We start from the raw sequence: 20,772 nt of genomic DNA, 5'->3' as shown, positions 1-20,772 counted from the left end.
GTATTGCTTCGCTAACCCTGTACAACATGGTACTCTAACGAAAGCCTCCGTGTATCACCCCTGGTGTTCTACCTAAGCCATCTCAACTAGCCAATAACCACTCCAGCTCCATGGCACGAGGTGCTCCCGGAGTGTATCTAGCCCAGGTGAGCACCTCATTGTCCACACGCTGTTATAAAACGTCTTGTAAAGCCTCCATGGCACCCACAAATCACTTCACGAGCCCGCACACGAGCAAACTTACACGTTGCAATAACATTAAACATTTACATTTTCAGGCAGCGTGCCCGTCTGTATGAACATACACGGTCATTACACCAAAACATCACCGCTTAGTTACCCGTTGAGTAACCGGTTCCGTTCGTCGCCCTGCCCCTCGCAAGACCGAAGCACTCCGCCATGCTGAAAAAGATATCGATGCTGTTGTAAACACCAGAAAATTTGTCCTGGCACGGTCCCATAGCGAACACAGGTACGTCGGTAAGCGAGTGCACACCCTGGTCGTTGCTCACAGGAAGGTTGCCGTTGATCTCGATACCGTTCTCGGCATCCTCTGGATTGACGTAGTAGTCGTCAGAGTCCTCCTCGAGCTCCACAGCCGGCTCACGTGGGCCGTCCTTGTGCACCGTGTAGTTCTCACGGTGGTCAGGGTTGGCAGTCAAGCCAGAAAAGAGAGTGTATCGGGGATCCCAGTTGCGCGGGAAGTTGGAGTCAACGTAGGTAAGATTACCGGTGCTCTGGTACTGCGACAGGCCCGAGTTCTGGTAGGTGCCGATAGCGTTGCGCTTCTTGCGCTGATCGTCCTGGGCAGCAAGGTACTTAGTGTCCACAGATCCCATGACGTCGAAACCGTGACCGTGGTCGGCAGTAACGAGGATGAGTGTCTCCTCGAGGCAGCCAGTTTCGTTAAGCTTGTTGACGGTAGCCTTGATGGTGTCGTCAAGCTCGAGAAGCTCACCGAGAGCGCGGTCATAGTCGAGAACGTGCATCATCTTGTCGATCGAGGCCGCCTCAGACATCAAGAAGAAACCCTTGTCGCCGGAGCGCTCGGATAGGATGTCGATAGCCTTCAGGGTCATATCCTTGAGGCCGGGCTGGTCAAGAGCAGCGGTCTTGTCACCGGTAGGAGATAGCGACTGGTTAAGGTTCTCGCGGTAGACGTTGCGGTCGAGCCACTTGGCCATGTTAGAGTACGTGAAGACACCAAGAGCCTTCTCGTTGCTCGGAGCAGCCAAGAGTGCAGTGCGGTTCTGGAGAACCTGGTAGCCCTTCTTCGCGAACTCGTCATAGTACGTCTTGTTCTGGTAGGTGACACCGCCGAGTTCGGGAGAGTAAAACTGCTCAGCACCTCCACCAAACAGGACATCAGGGCCATCCCACTCGGTCCAGGTGTAGTTGGTGATTCCGTTGAGGAAAGAGTCGACAACAGCACCGTACTCGCTGCGGGCACGCGTATGAGCAGTGAGACCGGCCGGAGTAGCATCGGCAAGGAAGGCAGTGGAGACGATACCGACGTGTCCACCAGTCAGACGGTGGAAGATTTCGGCGATGGTCTCGACCTTGGGGTCATCGAAGGGATCTTTGCTGCTGTCCGCATAAACCCCAAGAGCGTTCACGGAGCTCTTGTGGCCAGTGTAAAGAGCAGACGCGGAGTTGGCCGAGTCGGTGATGAAAGAGTCGATTGAGTGTGTCATCTGGTGGCCAAGAACTGGGAACTTGTCCATCTGCATTCTGGTCTGGTACTTTCCGTTGATGGTCTTGTGACCGATCAAGCGGGCAGCGGTGATCATATTGGTCGTCATGCCGTCACCAATGAAGAGGATGATATTCTTGGCTTTGCGCTCCTCTGCAAGGTCGCGTACGAGCCATGTGGCTTTGGTACTGCTGCCGTTGTTGTAGTTGAGCGTTGCGGTGTACTCGCCCGGTTCGTAGAGTGCGAGGCGACGGTACGCCTTGGATCGCACATCAACGAGCGAAGGAGTCTTCGCATCGCGAGCGAAGTAGTCTGGCCATGGTCAATTGCATTCCATGTCGTAAGTATTGATCCCTCTTACCCTCAAAGTAAGTAAAGGTCCAGTTCTCAAGCTTCGCATCCTCCACGCCGAAGAAATCGGTCACTGGCTTTGCCTCGCCATCACCCTTGGCAATGGTGAAGGTGAAGGCCTCATCCGCCGGGAGGCCAATCGCCTCGGAGCCGTTCTGAGGAGCATGGACCTCTAGACGAATGTCGAAGTACTGGCCAGCGAGGAAGTCGGCCCTGGAACCAATTGATTAGCTGGAGCTCCGAACGAGCTTCACCACATCAATGCTTACTGGTCAGGCGGGAAGACGCAACCTAGGATCTGTTAGTTGCTATCCCCGTCACTCAATTCGGGAAGCATACCAAGAGTTGGGCAAGTGCCCAATCTTTGGAACGACTGCGCCGAGACAGCGCTCACAAGGGCAGCTGCCGCGACACCAACAACCTTGGAGAAGACGGCCATGTCTCGTATGTTGACAAGTGCAGTGAAGGTGGAGGTGGAGGTGAGAGTCGCGACGCGTCTCGAGCTTCTGGGAGCTGCATATGCAGCTTTTATACGCTTGCCAGGGACCTCGACCTTGCATTCGAATTCAACCCGAGGAGCTGGCCGTTGTCGAGCTAGCTCCTGGTCAGGCCCAAGTCTTTCATTTGCCAGAATTTACACATTGACATGTCGGCCTGCGCCGCATACGCAGGATGCTGGGTCCTTTGATGCGACTAGACACCCTCGTGGCACGTTCACCTGCTTTCACTGCTCCGTTTGCTAGCTGCGCCAGGAACCGGGTCCACCAGCCTTGCCCGCTATGGCGGTGCCTGGCTGTCGGTCATGAAGGCAGGCGACCGAGCTGCCTCTTCCAGCCGGCTTTCGCCAAGCTCCTCGAAGTCGAAGACCTGTCTTGGCCAAAACGTGTATCGCGGGGTGGTTATGATTCGCAGAGGCATCGCTCCCCACGCGTTGTGGATGCGTCTTGGCCTGCTTGGCACACTTGGCGGAATCTCTCATCTCCATGGAAGTCATCATCGCGTGTTGTACGCGCGGTGGAGCGATTGGTCTCGCAGCCCCCGAGGACGGCTACACGGACGGAGCAGTCTGCACGCGAAGCTGCGCCCTCAACGCCAGTGGCGCTTCCCTCAGCATTGCAGCACGTCTTCCGCGAGAGCTTGTCGAGCTTGTATGCTACCCTTGAGGCCTATCTTGCGATGCGATGACTGTTTTTCTTTCATCGTATTCCGCACGTATCATGCTGATGAGGTCGCGTGCGCTCGAATGCCCGCATGCTCCTCCATGGTCGTGGTATTGCCTTAGCGTACCCGACCCCCTGGTTCCGCCCTGCAGTATAGATTAGCTTTGTCTCGGGAAGCAAGGATACCAATAGAGAGAGAGGCCTTGCTGTGACTCTCGTTCTATCAAAGGCAACGGCATCTTCACATCCTGAGGCTCAGACCAGACTTGCATGGCGGCCGTGCATCGATCAGAGCTGGCTGATGGATGCGGCTCTAATCGATGAATGGACCCGCATTGGGTTTGGCGCTGCCGACTAAAGACGTCACCACTTGCGATCCCTTTCACGAGCTGGTAGGTATATAGATGTAGGTACAGTAATTTTATTTTATTTCAGCTTCCATGATCTCCGCAAGAGGCCCTAGCACTAGAATAATCTCTTCCATTGCAACAATACCATTGTCAATCCGCGCAGTGTCATCACAAAGGTGTGAGCACGCGGCCGTACCCATCCGAACTTTTGCGACGAAAAGAGACTCCCAGACAAAACGCGCAACAGTAATCGACGATACATCTGCGAAATCAAAACAAAGCAACCCGGAACGTTTGTCCAACATGTCGAAGCGCACTTCATACGAACGATCCGAGCTCGGTCATCCCTCCACCAAACGCGCCAAGCAGATTGACGAGGACTTACCTTTCGACAGGCTCACCAAGTTGCTTGAAGCGCAAGAAGAGAAAAAGGAAGTCACAAAGGTAGTCCATTGGTTCCGTCCCAAGGATCTCCGCATTCATGACAACACTGGTCTCCACCACGCCTCGCACCTCGCCCAGAGCTCTGGGAAACCACTGGTATGCATCTATCTACATTGCCCTGCAGAAGAGAGCTGGCACGGTACAAGCCCAGCCCGCATGGACTTCATGATAGAAGGCCTGAAATTGATGCAAGAGGAGCTCAAAGAGCTGAACATTCCCCTTGTGTTCTTACAGACAGAAGAGCGGAAGAATCACATTCCCACTATTGCAAAGTTTTTGAAAGATAACAACGCTTCGCACGTCTTCGCCAACTTTGAGTACGAGGTCGATGAGATTCGTCGCGACATCGGACTCGTGAAGGAAGTCGACAGCAATGTGCAAGTCTCCATCTACCACGACCAAACAGTGGTCGAGCCGGGCTCGATGCTCACAGGTAGCGGTAAGCCGATGAAGGTCTTCACTCCTTATCATCGCGCATGGCTCGATAAAGTGAAGGAGGAACCGGGGTTACTGGACACTCAGCCTGCGCCAGCGAAGAATGCGGCCTCGGCCACCAAAGACCTCAAATCGCTCTTCGATTCTAAGCCACCAAAAGTCGGCGAAGACAAGCAATTCGCTTCAGATGAAGATAAGAAGCGTGTCCGCAAACTATGGCCCGCAGGGCATGCCGCCGGCCTGAAGCGCATGACTGCTTTCATCTCCCAAATTGACAACTACGCAGCCACTCGCTCGAATCCCGCTGCAAACAGCACCTCTCGGATGTCAGCTTATTTCTCTGCAGGCATGGTGTCCGTGCGGGAGGCACTATCCAAGGTCCGCGAGTACAACGAAGGTAGCTCTGACTTCAGCGCCGACAGGGTATACTCTTGGGTGCGCGAAATCGTCTTCCGAGAATTGTATCGCCAAACACTTATGACAACACCGCACACGGCTATGAATCTCCCCCAGAACTTAAAGTTCGACTTCGTAAAGTGGGAGGACGATGAGGAAGGATGGGAAAAGTGGTATAACGGGACGACAGGTAATGATGACAGGCTATCATCTGAAGTACTACCGTTGACTGACGATCACAGGCGAGCCGTTTATTGATGCTGGAATGCGACAATTGAACAGAGAAGCATACATGCACAACAGATTGCGTATGAATGTTTCCAGCTATCTGTATTGCAACCTGCTCCTCGATTACCGGAGAGGTGAGCGGTACTTCGCAGAGACGCTAATTGATTGGGATCTCTCAAACAATACGCAAGGCTGGGAGCCAAGCTACACGGTGTTCAATCCAGTATCACAGGCAGAGAAGAACGATCCTGATGGAGAGTACATTAGGAGATGTGGGTTTTGGCTACGGGTTTAAAATCAAACTTATGACTGATTATGCGCAGGGGTTCCTGAGCTTAAAGACGTCAAGGGTAAGGCGATCTTCGCGCCGTACGACCGACTCAGCAAAGAAGAGTTTGAGAAGCTAGGATATCCGAAACCGCACGTCGACTGGAAGGAGACAAAGCAGAGAGCCATTGAACGATTCAAGTCCGACATGCGAGATGCGACGCCTTGAGTACTTTCCTTGCCATCCTTTGACACTACCCATTCATTCCGCCCGTTTCCAATCTCGATCCTATTGCGACGGAAATTAGACAACGCCCATTATCAAAGCTTCAGCGACTATGAGAGCCGTTGCAAAGACGAGGTACAAAGCGAAGGCCGGACCTTCCAAACAAAGGCTGCTGACTACGCGCCAATCAAGAAGTGAAACATGCTCACGAGCGAAGATGCTGTGTCAGCATGAAAACAGAATCGGATGCAAGTACCCTGGACGTCAAAGTAGATCACGATTGATATTCTTTCCATTGCAGTGTACCTGACAGGCACCACGTCCTTGAGGCCCCAACCCGAAAGCGATCCTTCAACTCCACCGCGCAGTCGACCGATCATTCGCAGCCGGACTTATCCACTGGAATTGCGCCCCTGCCTAGTCTCGCAAGTCATCGTAAGAGTATTCCGTAGCGATCGATTAGACAGGGCAGGTCTAACACGAACCAGCATTTCTCAGCTCCAGCCTACACATTAAAGGTGTGGAAGGACTCACGCTGCCGCAGGATCCACAGGTCTTGGTGCCATCGCTGATGGAGGCGCTGCACTTGGGGCAGGTGCTATGTGCCATGTTGACGGTATGCTTTAGGGATATTGAAGGTGGGTTGCGGTGAAGGTTCTGCTGTTGGGCTTGTTCGCGGCGGGGTGGTGGGGTCGATAAATAATAGCTTTTGAGGAGGGGTCGTTTGCAACTTTGCAGCACGCAGGGAAAGAGCTAATGCGCGCGGTCAGATGATGGTCGCGCGGGTAGAGCGGGTTAGGCTGTGATTGGCGAGGTGCGGTCGTGGCTATCGCGGAGAGGTGTGCTGACGCTAGGAGTGGGACCGTACAGAAGAGGCGTAGTAGTCATGATATATATGTGCAGTGTCCAAATGGAGACCCAGGTTTGCTGTCTTGGAAGGATAATTACTTGGTTTCCTAAGACTTGTTGTGGGCTATCACTTCACCGTTGATAACAGCGAACCACCCATCCTCTTTCCCCTCCATCTCCCTCCACGTCCGCGCGATTTGGTGCAAGTCTTGCTCAGTCCCTAGCCCACTCTCCAGTACCCTAGCCGTGTAGTCGCTTTTGGTGCTGCGTTCGGCCCATAAGCCGCACCACCACGCTCGCTCATCAGGTGTGCTGAATGTCCACGCACTGACACTCGCATCAATATCACCTCTAGAGAAGCCAGCCTGGATGGCTATTGCATGTAGCCTCTTTCCAATGTCTGGGTCGCATTTGATACTCTTCGCGACTGATCTGTACAGGTCAAGCCACTTGTCCATGCCCTGGTGAGGAGGGTAATGGCTCATGGCACTGTAATCGCAATCGCGCACGGCGACAATACCGCCTCTTCGGGTGAGCTTCTTCATCTCTTTCATTGCGCTGAGTGGATCCTGTAGATGCTGTAGCACCTGGTGCGCATGCACAATGTCAAAGCCGCCCTCCTCGACACCTTCGATGATCTCCCAATTGAAGATGTCTCCAACCTCGAAACGCACGTTTGTAACGCCTTTCTCCTCGGCATGTTTCCGCGCCTTATGTATGACTTCTGCGGAAGGGTCGATGGCGAGGATGGAACCTTGCGGGATGCGCGTAGCGAGATCAACTGAGATGGTGCCGGGGCCGCAGCCTACGTCGAGGATCTTCAGAGACGATTTGCTGAGGTGTGGTATGAGGTGTGGGCACGAATTTTCGACCGTGCGCCAACTATGGGAGCGGAGGACTGAAGCGTGGTGCCCGTGAAGGTAGGGACCTGATGCCATCGCCGACGAGTACGAAAACTGAGCTACTGCTGTGAATGTGTTCACGCTCTGGGCAGATCAATTGAGGCAGGTAGCTATGTCATAGAGCTGTAAGCTGAATTAGTAGCCTTGTCTGATCAGAGCAAGCGCGTTGCTATAAAGGGCGGAGGGCAGCTTTATACGTCACGGCCACCCTCCGAAGTCGACGCCGAATTCGAAGCGGTGCGAAAGCGGAGAGATTACGCGCATATTCATCAGGGTAGTCGTGCTGCCTTTCCCATCGTAGTGGGAGGTCGACGAGGAGACAGTGTGAGGAGCTTCCGTAGCTCATACTCCGATATCGGCTGATCATGCTTACATAGCCACGTCGTCACGTGCATTGCGGTCGTTCGTAGATAGATTGCACCAGCCTGCCACGATGTATTTTTATGCCTGACTGCGTACGTGTGCACTCGCTTGCTTCGAATGAAAGTATGGACGGTTGAGAGATGCATGATATGCATAGTCTCGAGCGTTCCAATTTCTATACTTAACCTGAGGATGATTACCAGAGAAGCAATGTGTGTGCGGTCTAACTATTCTACCTAGTTTTCTACAGTGATAGAATGGCTTTAGTCAATGCAATGTCCAGTTTAAGATCACACAGAGTAAGGAAATTCTGACAAAACCCTTCATAGCTGGATTGTCTCCTTGATTCAACCTCTAAGAGTTTGCTGGCTGATGTGTTCAGATCGTCGTGTCCCTTGACCACCCCAGCTTCATCGTCTGGATTTTCTCGAGCCTTGCGCCCGCGGTCGAACTCGCGCTCTTTAAAAAATGAATTTCATGTCTACGAGCAATAACCTTTACAGAATGAGAAATGTTAAGTGGTCCATTCTGTATTTCCGCGCTACAAGAATGTGTCGGTATTGAATACGTAATATTGAGAAGGGCTTCCTATGCATCACTAATATGACATAAAATATGCGTTTACGGGAAATAATACTCGCCTCTCGCATCATTTATTACACTGCAATCACCCATTGTCTCATTGTTTCTCGCTAACAATGCGAGCCTAGAATCTCCTTCAATGGAACCGGTTCTTATCCGCCTGTACATCGTTCTCCAGGAACACTTCGATTTTATCGTTCATCTTAGGCTCAATGTCGTTCGAGAGGCAGCAACATGTTGTACCTACTACGCCAAACGCAATGCTCGTCAAACACACTGTCCTTAACGCTACTACGCAGCTCTGCGTCTATGCCGGGCTAGCAGCAGCGATCATAGCTTCAGTTGTTCCGGGCACCTTCGATATTGCCTCTGCGCCGAGCGGTAGCGCAGCGAGAAGTTTTGTGGCGGTGGTCTCGGAGCCGCCTGTAGCAGCGAGGGCGTTGGTTCCAAGGCGTGAGAATTGCCCAGCTTGAACATTGGGAAGGATAGCGAGGTAGATGGACGAGGACATGGCGCCCCCGGTCCAGCGGGCCACACCTGCAAGTGCACCTGAGATACCCAGCTGTGTCTGTGGGGCGCTCAGCTGAATCCACGTGATGCTCAGCGTTTGCGCCCACCCGTACGTTCCTTGGACGATGAAGCAGAAGACCATGATCATGGCCATGTTTCCAGTATTACCGAGCGCCAGTAAAGACCCAAATAGTGTCATGACAGTGAACGAGCCAATGAATTGACACTTCCAATGTCCAATCTTGATTCCGAAGAACCACAAAAGCATAGAACCAAATATGAGACCCGGGTTCTGAGGAAGAGTGTACTTGAGCGATAGAAAGCGGGATGGTCGCGTTGGTCCAGAGAACGTTGATCATGGTTGGGTAGACGATGTTGACAGAATCAAGTGATGAATGGGTACGTACTGAGGTAATTAGCATAATTCCTGCGAGATATAAGAGAAAGGCAATAGGAATGCAACTCACAATTCTCGACCCTTGTCTTTCGCAAAGATCTCCGGAGGACACAGGTCTCATTTTTTTTAGCGGCACCGATAGCGATATAACCTGCACCGACGAAGACGTTACTACCGATGACGAACCAACGTCGCCCGAAGAGATCCGAGTTCCCACCAAAGATCATAAACGAGACTAAAGGTGGGATTATCAAGTCAGTGTAATGTTCCCAACTCAGGAGAGTGGGTGACTTAGGTGTTCAAGCCAGCTACTAATGTCTGTAGATTTCAGAATCAGAACTGTAAGGCCTGGAGTCTTAGACAATCGCCCAGCCTGAACACCCACCTTTTTACCCCGGCTTTGCTTACTGGCTGTGCACATAGTGTTTCTACAGACATCATTAGTGGGTGTCCAGGGATTGTAACGAGTACATGGTTATGGACTTACATGGTAGTCCATTATGAGGTATTGGACGCGTTGCCTAGCTCAGCTGCTACTTAGTTTCTGGGTTGTCCCCACGGTCAGCGCCATCCAAATACAAGACCATAGGAACAAGAGAGGACCTGCCTACTTTAAAATCTGACAGATGCAGAACGAAGAATCTCAAGTACGTACGACTATTACCATCCATGTCGTTAGGGTAACCAAATCTTCGTTTCGAGCTTCATTGGGAATGTGATTGCCGTTGAGTGAAGCGCTCTTCTCAAGCTCGGAAACATGCGAAGAACTGGAGTTCTCCGTCATCTCCATGTGATCCATCTCGATCTTTTCCATTCCAGTGGACATGGTGAAAGCTTGAAGATCCAGGACATTGCAAGAAGAATGTAAAAGACCTGCTGACCCAGGCTGTTTGGACGATTTCGAAGCAAACCTGCGGGAGGCTGACCGATATATAGGGTTAGACGACGCCAGCGGCCACGTAGATACCGAAAGAACTCCATCCTTGAATCGTGCTATACTTCGCTCAGACATTTTTCTAATTCCCCGTCCAGGCTGTGAATCCTTTCGATGGCTCATCGCGGTTGCTCGGCAGCACGAGTGACCCAGTGCCGATGGCCCTCTGCATGGCTGCGATCAGTTCATGGCTTAGCGATGTCACACTGTTGGCTCATAGCACAGAGAGATCTACCATTCGCTTGGATGTAGCCGAGAAAGCACATTGTGATTACGCCACGATATCCACTGAAGCACTTCGTCTGATATTATCTAAGAGGGTTTGCACGATAGACAGAGTCCAGGTGTGAAGGAGACTTACGGCCGAGGTTCCCGATGGAGGGATATCGTTTACCGTACTAAGATCGTCGCAAGCAATGATTGGCTGCTTGTACATCATGTCCATCCAGTGCCTTCTCATCTCTCAGGCAACGGATAAGGCTACTTCTCGAACCGAGTGTCATGCTAGTAATTTCATGGCCGTCTCAAAGGAATTGCTACCATTTCAGAGAGAGCCTCGTTAAAGATACCGTGCAGTATCTAATAGTTCGAAGCTTCGTTCACATGATAGCGAGTGCATTCGGAGGGCTTGCGACACCTCCTTTGACATTCAACGGCTCGCTCGTGAGCATAAAAGTCCAGCGCTTCTGCTTCTCACATTCTTTCGCAAGTTCATCGAGCGCAAACATTTCACCGATAGGCTGTCAACCCCGAAGGTACAAAGTCAGTGTATGTCTCCAAGAAGTGGGGATGGTACCTTCGCTCGTGTCTCAGATAAGCGAACAAAAGACTCTTTTCTTGTGTTTTAAATACACAAACAAGAGGGTTTTCTCCGCCTTTGCTGGAAGACACATCCACTTTGTACCTGAGGGACTTGCCATTCCAAACCCAGCGAGCAAGATCTGGTGTAAGGCATGCTCGGATGGAGGCCAGGCTTCGAAACCAGGACAGTCTCCTGCAACAGCAGCTATTTGTGTATCCCACAGCCAGCCGAGTACTTCGAAATTACTTTCCATTCCTGGATATTTGAAGGGTCTTTTGGCCATGATCTTTTTCTTGGCTTCAAGACTTGCCTTTTCGAAGGCGGTAGTAAAGCCTAATCACTGTTAAAGCAGGCCTCCTGTTATCAAGATGGTGCATACCTGTTCGCAACAGGACGATGTCCCCGGCATGGAAATCAAAGTTGGATTCTTTGGCGATTTGTTTCGCAGTCTTCAAAGGTACAGCATGGAAGTCTAGAGGATCGTAGTGTATGTTGTTTTTCGCCGCATAAGAGACGAAATCTATGAGGACTCCACGCCCTACTAGACCATGCTTGGCCCAGGCTAGAATTGTCAGGGACTTCGCAACGTTGAGAAAGCAAGTCTCATCGTACCTTGTATACCCAGCCGTGAGGTTTTATTCTCGATGATCTCTCTTTGTGTGAAGCCGTTATAAAAGCGGCCATCATCGAATCCCCAATGCCGTAAGCCGTCCCACTGAGTGCTTGTTTGTGTGTTGAATGTTATACGGTCATCCTGGAAGGTGTCAGTAGCGCATCATACCAGATCCTGGGAGTCATACATTCATATTCTCTGCTAGCTGGAATATCTCATGCTTGATAGTTTCACGGAAGCCACCAGTATATTCCATCTGTTCTAACGCCCAGTTGAGGCCGAAGCGCACACCAGTCTTCACTTCTTTTGCGGCTGCGACGACACGCTCAGGTGTAAGATGGTTGAGACTCCCGAGCTCATCGTCCTTGCCCCAAAGGCCCCAAGCCGAGTGTGGAGGATGAGATGGATCAAGAGGTAGCTCTGAGAACTTTGGATACGCTCTCGTCATCTGTGAAGAAGACATGTTCCTGTGACTGCCCATGGCAGTGATACTGTTTCAAGAAGTACAGATACGGTACGAATGTAAATCTCTTAATCCGAACTGGTCTGGCTGATATTGCGGCTTTGATAGGTCCGTTGTGTATGCACCACAGGCAAAGGTTTTGCGGGGTCTCGGTTATTGAATTCCACTAGATCGATCCTGGAAGAGTTTAGCATGCACATCACGTCTTCGCACTACTATGCGGAGGACACCAGTCAAGCTGCGTTAGGACTGGAACTAGAGTGACGAAGCTAGATGAAGTGGCAGGGTAATTAGGCATACCATCTGATAGGCCAGCTTGGTGCATCAGGATTCGTGCCTGATCCAAACCTCTACGTATCAATGGAAGATGGTCCCAAGGTCTAAGTGCTTCATACGCGTTGCGTATGTGATGCTCTTGCTTCGTCTCTTCCACAAATGATAGGGATGGGCACTTGAAAGTTATGACAAGCGTTGCAAACATAGCGAAGGCCCTGCTTGACATGTCAGCACTATCAATGCATATCTCTCTTGGACCGACTCACGCCCACATAGAGAAATGTGTGCCCATCGTGCGACCCATTAGCTGCTCATCAGCGACGCTTAAGTATAAACAGCATCCTCTTATACATCCAGCTGCTTGATCTTTCATGACAGCGATAGCATTCTGATCGAAAGGCGCTCCCTCACCAATTCCGTGTTCCATAATCTTTAGCACGGACGGCCATCCTAGGACAACGAACAATGCGACATACTGGCCTCTGAGAAAAGATTTTCGAGGGTCGAAGACTGGAGTTGTGTCCAATGGAAATCGAACAACAGCAGGAAGATGATCGTACCACTCGCGAACCTGTTTTCTCAACTCTCGTGTCACTACAGGCGCGTAAATAACGCGCCCGCTGTGATATCCCACTACTTCAAGTGACTGCGTCAAGAATTTGCGGAGGCTTATCTGGGCAAGGAAGTAGTAGATACTTGAGTCCTCTTCCTCAAACTGGGGAAGTGGTACCATATCATGAAATTGGCGTATGCCAACTGGAAACATCTTCATCGTAGCTTCCAACTCGTGAATGATGGTCGATGTAGCCCAAAACGCGCGACTGAAGGCTTCTTGCTCCGTCGGAGACAAGTGATCCCTCATCCTGGAGCTGCAAATATGCATACAATCTCTTCCTGCTTGCGTGATAGAGTTCCAGGTTTGCAGGGGTCTGATGGCGAATTTGAAGTACGACGCTTGCAGCACGCGGCACTGGAGCGTCATAAGGTTTCCGTTCCTTAGTGAGAGGCGCTCCAAAATTTGACTGCATCGAGCCAGATAATCAAGACCTGGAAGTGTGTCCTTGGCAGTCTTACCTTTATCTTCTGTAACAGCACCCACAGCCAACAAGAAGAGTGCCAGACAAGTAGAAGGTGAAGATCCGACGAAACTATCCGAGATTGCTTGCTCGACAGCGTTCACACACGTCTGCTGATCAAAAATAGGAGTCCAACGAAGGAAGTTTTCCACGAAGCTTTGCTGCAGTTGTCTCGTAGTTCTCCTGGACAGGTCGACTGGCTGATCAAGCATTGCATCTAGCTGCTCTGATAGATGTTCGCCGGCGAGGATCTCGTCATCGTAGAAGTCCCTTGTGAAGTCCCAGCTCTCCACGTGCATATATGGTGGTGCGCGGAAGGTCAACAGGCTAGGTCTTGCTGTCTGGCTTTCTGTGGCTGTTTGTCTATAGGCGAAGTCGTACGTCACTGGCGTTCCCACCGAGCCATTTGACTCTGCATACGCAGAGGTAAGGTAATCCACGGCATGCCTGTTTACACTTGATCTTCGTGGGGGTGGTTCCAGTGGCGGTAGCATCTCGCTATGATGTGATGCGTTCGGTGAGATCACAGCAACATCTTGCACTTGCACTTGGTGCTCCGTTGCTTCCAGGCGCGACTCTAGTTCGGAAAGTCGGCGCTCAATATTTTCCAAAACCTCTGAAGGGGGACCAGTGGCTTTAGCCCTGTCATGTGGTCAGCTCTAGTAGCATTTCACACCAGGAATCTCTTGTCGTGACCCGGGCTGTGAGCGCATACGAACCTGTCGCCTACTGTTGGTTTGCGATACGTGCACTCAATGCCCAGATCCGTGCAGAACCCGCAGGATGGTTTTTGTGCATCGCATCTTGTTTTCCTGAACCGACACACATTGCACTAGAGCGCGTTAGGCCTCTCCAGGGATCTTGTAGAGCACGCAGGCAAGACTGACAGCAATTGCTATGCGTTTTCGGGGATAATTATTTGGCACGGGCGCCGTCTGCGGGCGGGTGGAAGCAATACTATTCTCTGGGCCAGCTCCCGACGCGTCGGATGGTGGCGAGTCATCATGTTTTCGCTTGGTGGCCATGGGTCTCTTCACTGGAGATGATGTCTGCAGGCGCTGTGGCCGGCGCAGAGCTGAGCTTTGGAGGTATTTGGTCGGCACCTGGCAGCCGTCCCGTCCGCCTACCTCCGCCCGGTTGCGAAGGTTGGGTTAGGTAGGTTGGCGCTGGCGTTTGGCGCTCCCCGCATCTTGCCCCATTGGCCCCTTGTGACATCTTCCCACCCATGAGGTATTTCCCTGTTGTCTTGGTCCGGTCCACTTCCGGTCATCAAACGATGTCCATGTCATTGTCAGCGTGGAGACCGTTCGAATGCTGTCTTGAACGCCGTTCAGATTCACTACACGCACGGAGAACATTGAGCTCAGGCTTCACCCACGTTGGATATGTTACCATGTTCTTCATTTGGCCCTCTGTCGCGCAGTCTGGTGCACTAGCCAGTCAAAGTTAGAATGATAGCTAAAGTATATATATAAATTCTAAGAAGGTGTGCTAAGCTTTCTCTAAATTCTGCATTTGACAGATACAAGCTAGCTCCTTCTCACTTCCTCCGTGGTCCGCGGAACAAGCCATCCTCGTATTGTGTTTACACTATGTATGCAAACGTCCTGCGAACAAAGCCCATGTTGAAAGGTGCCTTGCATTGTACGAAGGTTTCTAAGTGTTATCGCTACATTTAGCAAAACACATTGTTAGCTGAGAGAGCGTTCATTCATTGACACCACACTGTTACAACTTCTACCAGTTTATAAGAAGCATGCTTCTCATGAATTACCACAACCATAGAGCGCAACCGTGAGGCACTAACACGCCGTTTACCCGATATTCATTGAAAAATATATTAAAGGATATAACAGGTGAGTTCTTCTTTGACCAAGTCTTATCCAGCAACGACAAGCTCTTTTTTATTTGCTTACATTGAATAGCGTTCTAGTCTGAGCCTGGAGCGCCCGGTACGTTCAGACTTCTCCTTGCCTTGCCTAGTGCGAGCAGCCTACGAGGTCGAACCGACATCCAGACAGCCTTCATATCTATTTGGATCTATAATTTCAGCTTTGGAGACAAAGACAGTCGAGAGGTGAGCTCGCCTGACCCGCATAGTGCTAACATACGTGTAGGTCAGACATTACGGTTGCAAAGTTCGACTGGTTTCGTAGTTACAGATGAAGGTCTACGTGTATGTGTTGGTTGGAAGCCCATCACAAGACTCCTACAAACAATGCCTAAGACTATAAAGTCTACCTTTTGTACATAGATCACCAATCAATGGGTTTAACCTCTTCTCATTCAACAGTATGACAGGCTTAGGGATGGTAGAACAAAACGCTAACAAGACAAGGATTCACAAAGTTCCTTGATGAGGTTGAGAGTGATCCCATATTCATGCTCTGGCAGCTATTCACCCCTTTTACAGGTTTCGTTGTAAACCAATTATTAGACCTTCAGTAAGTAAACTTCATCAAACAGGAGGTATTATACAGCAGCACCAGTAGCAGCTTCCGTAGCAGTCTTCTCCTTCTTCCTCGCCTCGCGTGCAGCTTTCCTCAAATCTCTGAGGTCCGGTGGCTTCTCGATTCCGAGCCTTGTCCTGAGCTCATCCACGTCGGTCTCGAGCTCTTCCTCCCAGTACACGTTTATCACATCTTCACTTTTTGCGCCATTCCGTACCGCCCAAGGCCCATAAATGTCCCAAAATCTTCTCCACTCGCCTTTCTTGAGTGTGAAAGCGCTTAAGACAGCTAGTCCAGTCATAGGTAGTCCCGTGTTGGCAAATTCAAAAGCCTTGAGCGCGACTTCGCCTTCACGAAAGACAGGAAGGCCAACAAGTGCGTGGTAGAAGTCATGGCACTCGCGGTAACGCTGCATAACATATGCGCATTCCTCGTCATCTATGTATCGTACCTGGGCTCGTGTGTCGGGTGATACGCCCTCGCGATCCAGCCATTCGGTGTAGACATAGCCTACGGTATTCTTGGGTAATGAACGGAGTCGTGGGATGTCGAGCGAGGTGGACGTCAAACGTGGCCTGTCGCGCAGGATTCTTCGGCCCGTCGGATGTAGGAGCATGCGGTCACGAAGACGATTAATGAAGTACGGTTGCGCAGTGGCTTCGCCAAATGCCGCAATGAGATCTAAGAGATTTAGCCAATTGGACGCCGTCGCCCGTCTGATCAAGGACCTGACCTCCTCTTCGAGGGTCCAGAAAGCTCATCAGCCCTGAGCCTACTGCCAATCCCAGTCTCTCTGTCCGTGTGAGCGGCATGTGGCCTTCATAGTTCGGCTGCGGCCGATTGAGCACAGAGAAGCATCGGTAACTACAAGCCAGGTGTAAAGCGTGAGAGGCAACCTTGGGAGGGGCAGAAACCAAGGCCGCAGTAGACCGCTTCAAAGATCCCGCCATCGAGAGCGAGGTGGAGGTGAAAGAGGCAATGCGAAACTTGCATCATGCATCGTGACACGCCCCGAAGGTGGTCCAACAGCTTCAGCCACTTCTTATCGATAGCACGCGCCACGGATTACGCCACATTTCGATGTCACAACTTTCACTCTTCCCTTGACTCACAGTCTAATCCAGCACGCTCGACTTCCAGAACACAAAGTGCCAGCTTCAGAGCATACCACACTGGGTCACTTCGCATGGATTTGAAGAACGGGATTTCTCCGCCCAGAAGCCATCGTCAGTGGTTCACTGAAGCCTAACTGAAAGAAAAGCCCGAGTCCTTTAGGTAATTAGGAGGTATTATATCTTGGGCGTCACGAGGTTTGAACGGAAGCCTGGTGACAGATTGTGTTCCGTCTTTCTCCAGGTCCACGATACCCACACGAACCTTTCCGCGAACCATGGCCGCAGCTATGGACCCAGGAGAGGAGCACACTCGTTTCATTGAGTGGGCACAATCTCACGGCGTGGACATCAATGGTATCGCTCCTGCTAAATTCAAGGATCGCGGCATGGGGATCGTAGCCGCATCTGATATCAAGGTCAGTTTTCTATGTTATCAAGGGTTGCGAAAAGTCGGTTATCATGTAGCGAGTCATCTCAAGATCGATGGGCTGCACAAAGCACCTTTCCTGCAGCCGCTGCTGAATTGGAGACCATCTACTAAGTGTTCAAGAAAGGAGAGCAAATAGTGCACGTGCGCAACACATCACTAATCACCGTTGCGCAACACGCCATACAAGCGCTCAAGTTCCCGACCAAGACTTCAATACATGCCCGTCTAGCTGCGTATCTAGCTCTTCACTACGCAGACGAGGACTGCCAACATCAACCTTGGCGGGAGGTCTGGCCAAGTCAGGATGAATTCATTCATATTCTTCCACTGCACTGGTCGAGGAAGCTGCAGGATCTGCTACCACATGCTGCGACTGGTAAGATATGTCGAGCCATATTAGTTCTACAGCGGTGCACTATTGGCATAGATAAGATGTTGTTAGGCTACACTTGACTTCACTTGACTTCACTTGACAATGACGGTTGAAACAGCGATCAGCTAATACATTGCAGTGCTTCTCACAGCCCAGCGCTCGAATCTCGAGAGAGACTTTGTTAATATTCACGCCATCCACCCTTCCATCCCAAAAGTTCTCTTCACCTACACATGGCTTATCGTCAACACACGTACTTTCTACTGGGAATACCCTGATCTTCCAAATGCGCATCCGCGCCTTCCGAAAAAGCGCCAACAGCTGACAGCAGACGACTGCTACGCCATGTGTCCCTTCATGGATTACTTCAATCACTCTGATAAAGGTTGCGACCCTAAGGCTGATGCAAAAGGCTACTCGGTCACTGCCGATCGCGCCTACAAAGCCGGCGAAGAAGTCTACGTCTCGTATGGCTCACATTCGAATGATTTCCTGCTCGTGGAGTATGGCTTCATACTGGACACCAACGGATGTGACTCCTTACCTCTGGACCACCTTATACTCTCGCAACTCTCGTCTGAGCAGGCCGAGATACTCAGGGAAGATGGTTTCTACGGATCCTATACGCTCTCACCGACGACCCCGACAATATGCCATCGCACTCAGGCCGTCGTACGTTTGTTGACGCTGCCCTCGCGGCGATACACGGCTTTCGTGAGCGGGACCGATGAAGGAGTGGGCGACCAAGGAAAGGTAAATGGATACGTTGTTGGGCTTTTAGTCAAATACGAGAGGCAGATTATGGAGATTATGGAGGAGGTGGAAGAGCTGAAGGCTGGTGGAGAAGTAAAGACAGCACAGAAAGATACCCTACTACGGCGCTGGAAGCAAGTTCAAAGCATTGTAAAGACAAGTATAGATGCCCTGAGCAGCTGAGAAATCAAGTCTCATCAGCTTGTGTTTTGGCTTTCACGGGGACAATGCAAGTCGGCACACGACGTACCACCCAAGGCATGCGGGCAAGAGCAAGAGCTTTGAGTACGTTGCGGCGAGGTTCGCACAAATAGGGACCAAATCAATCTTTTGGTTCATCCCGATATCATCTAATGTTCACTTTGCGCAACACGACAGAATCCGCCGTGTCCGTGACTGCGTTCTTGTGTCACACGTTCGCCGATTTGCCTCTAGCGGTAATATTCCCTCAACTTTGCTTCTACGGACTACCAAGCATTTCAGAAAACTTCCTACCGATCAATCGGCGCCAGGGGGAAATATCAGCGAACTCGGCGAGCTCGTGTTGTCAAGATTGAGAGCGCCACGGCTTGGCCAATTACCACGTCAGGTCCCTTCATTAGAGAAATGAGATATCTATTGGGGATGATCTGAACTATGGACACAAGCATCAGCTAACGCCGCTCACAGGCATGTATAAATCGTCCTCAGCCAGGCAAATTCCTCTGGACGAGTAGGATGGGTTACGCAGATACGAGGCCAGCTTAAACTATTCTTTCGATCTATTCTTAGCCAGCCCTTTCGTTGCTTCCCCAGCATTTGCTTTGGCGTCAGCATTCCTAGCTCAACGCGTGTTATTCCCCTCAGGGTTAATTTCGCGTCCTGGAATGCAGCGCAGCCACTAGCTGTTCCAAGCTGGGACACAATTACCCAGGTTGGAAAAGAATAAAGCCAACTCGGTATCGCATAGCTCGTGCAAAGAGGTCAATGGCCAATTTAGGGGTGTGCATGAGGCTTGGCGGCAAGCCATACAGCTACTATATAGGTGGACTGCGGGGAAGAGCGGATGGGTGTACCTGCTCATTCTTCAGCACGTTTGCCTTGGGTCTTTACAAGCTTGGCTCGGCGTGCAATACCACGACATCCTACGTCACCACCATGAAGGCATTCCTACTCCTGTCTCTACTAGGAGCCCTCGCATCGGCGCAAACACCTACGTCGGCCTGCGAGTGTCCACTTGTCAAATGTTCAGCTAGCAATGCCGTCGTACGCTTCTTGGTCCAATATGTGTATGAGATGCTGATGTTCGTTCAGGATCTCTGCCGATGCCTCAACTCCCGCGAAACAATGTGCGAGAAGACCTGTCCAACTTACAAACCTACTTACCTTGTCAGTCCTCAATTTCTTCTATGGCGAAACAGTATAAATTGACATCGCGTAGCCCTGTTCGACGAGTCCGCCCACTTCACCGCCCAACCCAGGAGTGCACGCCGATGCAGCGTGCAAGTGCGAACAGGGTTTCTGTGCGCAAATGTGGCCAGATTCATGCTATTGCGCAAATGCACAGAAGCAGCGTTGTTTTGACAAGTGCGGAGGCGTACAGCCGGATATGCAGGTACATAACGACTAGTCGCCTGCGTCTTCTGAGAGGCCACTGACCTGCAACCAGGCATGTCCTCCCATGCAGACACCCTCACTCGTCCCCATATCCACCCCAGCCTTCAATGCAGCATCCATTCCCAGGCCAACCGGCACGCACGCTCCATGCGGCGGCGGCCGTAGCAACTATGGCGAGTGCGGCTCTGACGAAGTCTGCATCAAAGACCCATACAAAGGCGGATGTGGGCCAGCGTGCGATCAATCGGGTATCTGTGTGAAGAACAAGTTATGCGGTGGATTTGCAGGAACCGCTTGCGACATCAAGGATCAAGTATGTGAGGATGATCCGCGTGACGACTGCGATCCATTGTATGGTGGAGCGGATTGCGGAGGGCTGTGTGTATGGCCGTTGAGCTTACGAGGACAGCAGCAATGAAGAGTGGGTTTGACAAGTCTGTTATAGTCGGCATTCGCCAAAACGAACGAATTGGTAGAAAGGGACGAGTAACTTGATATACTGATCACGCTTCTGCTCATCCCATGCATTCCACACGACATCAGCCTCCTCCTTATTTCAGTTCTCCAGAATACCCGCAACCTCCGTTTGGTTGATCTGCTGCCCTTCCTTTATTCCTAAGTTACCCAGAATAGCTTTCAGTAAAGCCGTTTCAGATCCACTGTGACCAGCGATACAGTTCATCGACGCCTAACCTTGGCCATATCCATGACGATATCCGATATTTAGGGTGATCCAGT

The 20,772-nt window shown here is 51.2% G+C and overlaps 8 protein-coding genes across 8 annotated transcripts; 2 read left to right on the top strand and 6 right to left on the bottom strand.

The window, feature by feature from the left end:
* Nucleotides 1–332: 332 nt before the first annotated feature.
* Nucleotides 333–2,483, bottom strand: N0V89_002776 (uncharacterized protein; the record flags this gene model as incomplete). Its single annotated transcript, XM_056211583.1, has 4 exons — nucleotides 333–2,005; nucleotides 2,055–2,257; nucleotides 2,314–2,335; nucleotides 2,384–2,483. The coding sequence occupies 4 exons, from the start codon at nucleotides 2,481–2,483 to the stop codon at nucleotides 333–335; spliced, it is 1,998 nt and encodes a 665-aa protein (XP_056075056.1).
* A 1,374-nt stretch (nucleotides 2,484–3,857) lies between these two features.
* On the top strand, nucleotides 3,858–5,553 carry N0V89_002775 (uncharacterized protein; the record flags this gene model as incomplete). The annotated part of the gene is made up of 3 exons (XM_056211582.1): nucleotides 3,858–5,019; nucleotides 5,072–5,329; nucleotides 5,381–5,553. The coding sequence occupies 3 exons, from the start codon at nucleotides 3,858–3,860 to the stop codon at nucleotides 5,551–5,553; spliced, it is 1,593 nt and encodes a 530-aa protein (XP_056075055.1).
* A 953-nt stretch (nucleotides 5,554–6,506) lies between these two features.
* On the bottom strand, nucleotides 6,507–7,337 carry N0V89_002774 (uncharacterized protein; the record flags this gene model as incomplete). The annotated part of the gene is made up of 1 exon (XM_056211581.1): nucleotides 6,507–7,337. One exon carries the CDS (start codon nucleotides 7,335–7,337, stop codon nucleotides 6,507–6,509), a length of 831 nt encoding a protein of 276 aa, XP_056075054.1.
* A 1,216-nt stretch (nucleotides 7,338–8,553) lies between these two features.
* Nucleotides 8,554–9,824, bottom strand: N0V89_002773 (uncharacterized protein; the record flags this gene model as incomplete). Its single annotated transcript, XM_056211580.1, has 3 exons — nucleotides 8,554–9,048; nucleotides 9,765–9,772; nucleotides 9,818–9,824. 3 exons carry the CDS (start codon nucleotides 9,822–9,824, stop codon nucleotides 8,554–8,556), a joined length of 510 nt encoding a protein of 169 aa, XP_056075053.1.
* Nucleotides 9,825–10,686: 862 nt separating this feature from the next.
* On the bottom strand, nucleotides 10,687–11,983 carry N0V89_002772 (uncharacterized protein; the record flags this gene model as incomplete). Its single annotated transcript, XM_056211579.1, has 5 exons — nucleotides 10,687–10,827; nucleotides 11,005–11,222; nucleotides 11,269–11,451; nucleotides 11,502–11,643; nucleotides 11,690–11,983. The coding sequence occupies 5 exons, from the start codon at nucleotides 11,981–11,983 to the stop codon at nucleotides 10,687–10,689; spliced, it is 978 nt and encodes a 325-aa protein (XP_056075052.1).
* Nucleotides 11,984–12,033: 50 nt separating this feature from the next.
* On the bottom strand, nucleotides 12,034–13,811 carry N0V89_002771 (uncharacterized protein; the record flags this gene model as incomplete). The annotated part of the gene is made up of 2 exons (XM_056211578.1): nucleotides 12,034–12,142; nucleotides 13,195–13,811. The coding sequence occupies 2 exons, from the start codon at nucleotides 13,809–13,811 to the stop codon at nucleotides 12,034–12,036; spliced, it is 726 nt and encodes a 241-aa protein (XP_056075051.1).
* A 1,978-nt stretch (nucleotides 13,812–15,789) lies between these two features.
* Nucleotides 15,790–16,579, bottom strand: COQ4 (Ubiquinone biosynthesis protein; the record flags this gene model as incomplete). Its single annotated transcript, XM_056211577.1, has 2 exons — nucleotides 15,790–16,448; nucleotides 16,501–16,579. The coding sequence occupies 2 exons, from the start codon at nucleotides 16,577–16,579 to the stop codon at nucleotides 15,790–15,792; spliced, it is 738 nt and encodes a 245-aa protein (XP_056075050.1).
* A 578-nt stretch (nucleotides 16,580–17,157) lies between these two features.
* On the top strand, nucleotides 17,158–18,621 carry N0V89_002769 (uncharacterized protein; the record flags this gene model as incomplete). Its single annotated transcript, XM_056211576.1, has 3 exons — nucleotides 17,158–17,298; nucleotides 17,433–17,688; nucleotides 17,825–18,621. 3 exons carry the CDS (start codon nucleotides 17,158–17,160, stop codon nucleotides 18,619–18,621), a joined length of 1,194 nt encoding a protein of 397 aa, XP_056075049.1.
* Between the last annotated feature and the right edge of the window lie 2,151 nt (nucleotides 18,622–20,772).

The sequence above is a fragment of the Didymosphaeria variabile genome (genome assembly GCF_027946475.1).
Source record: "Didymosphaeria variabile strain IMI 356815 chromosome Unknown scaffold_2, whole genome shotgun sequence".
Lineage (NCBI taxonomy): Eukaryota > Fungi > Ascomycota > Dothideomycetes > Pleosporales > Didymosphaeriaceae > Didymosphaeria > Didymosphaeria variabile.
This window is presented reverse-complemented; position numbering and strand designations above follow the sequence as displayed.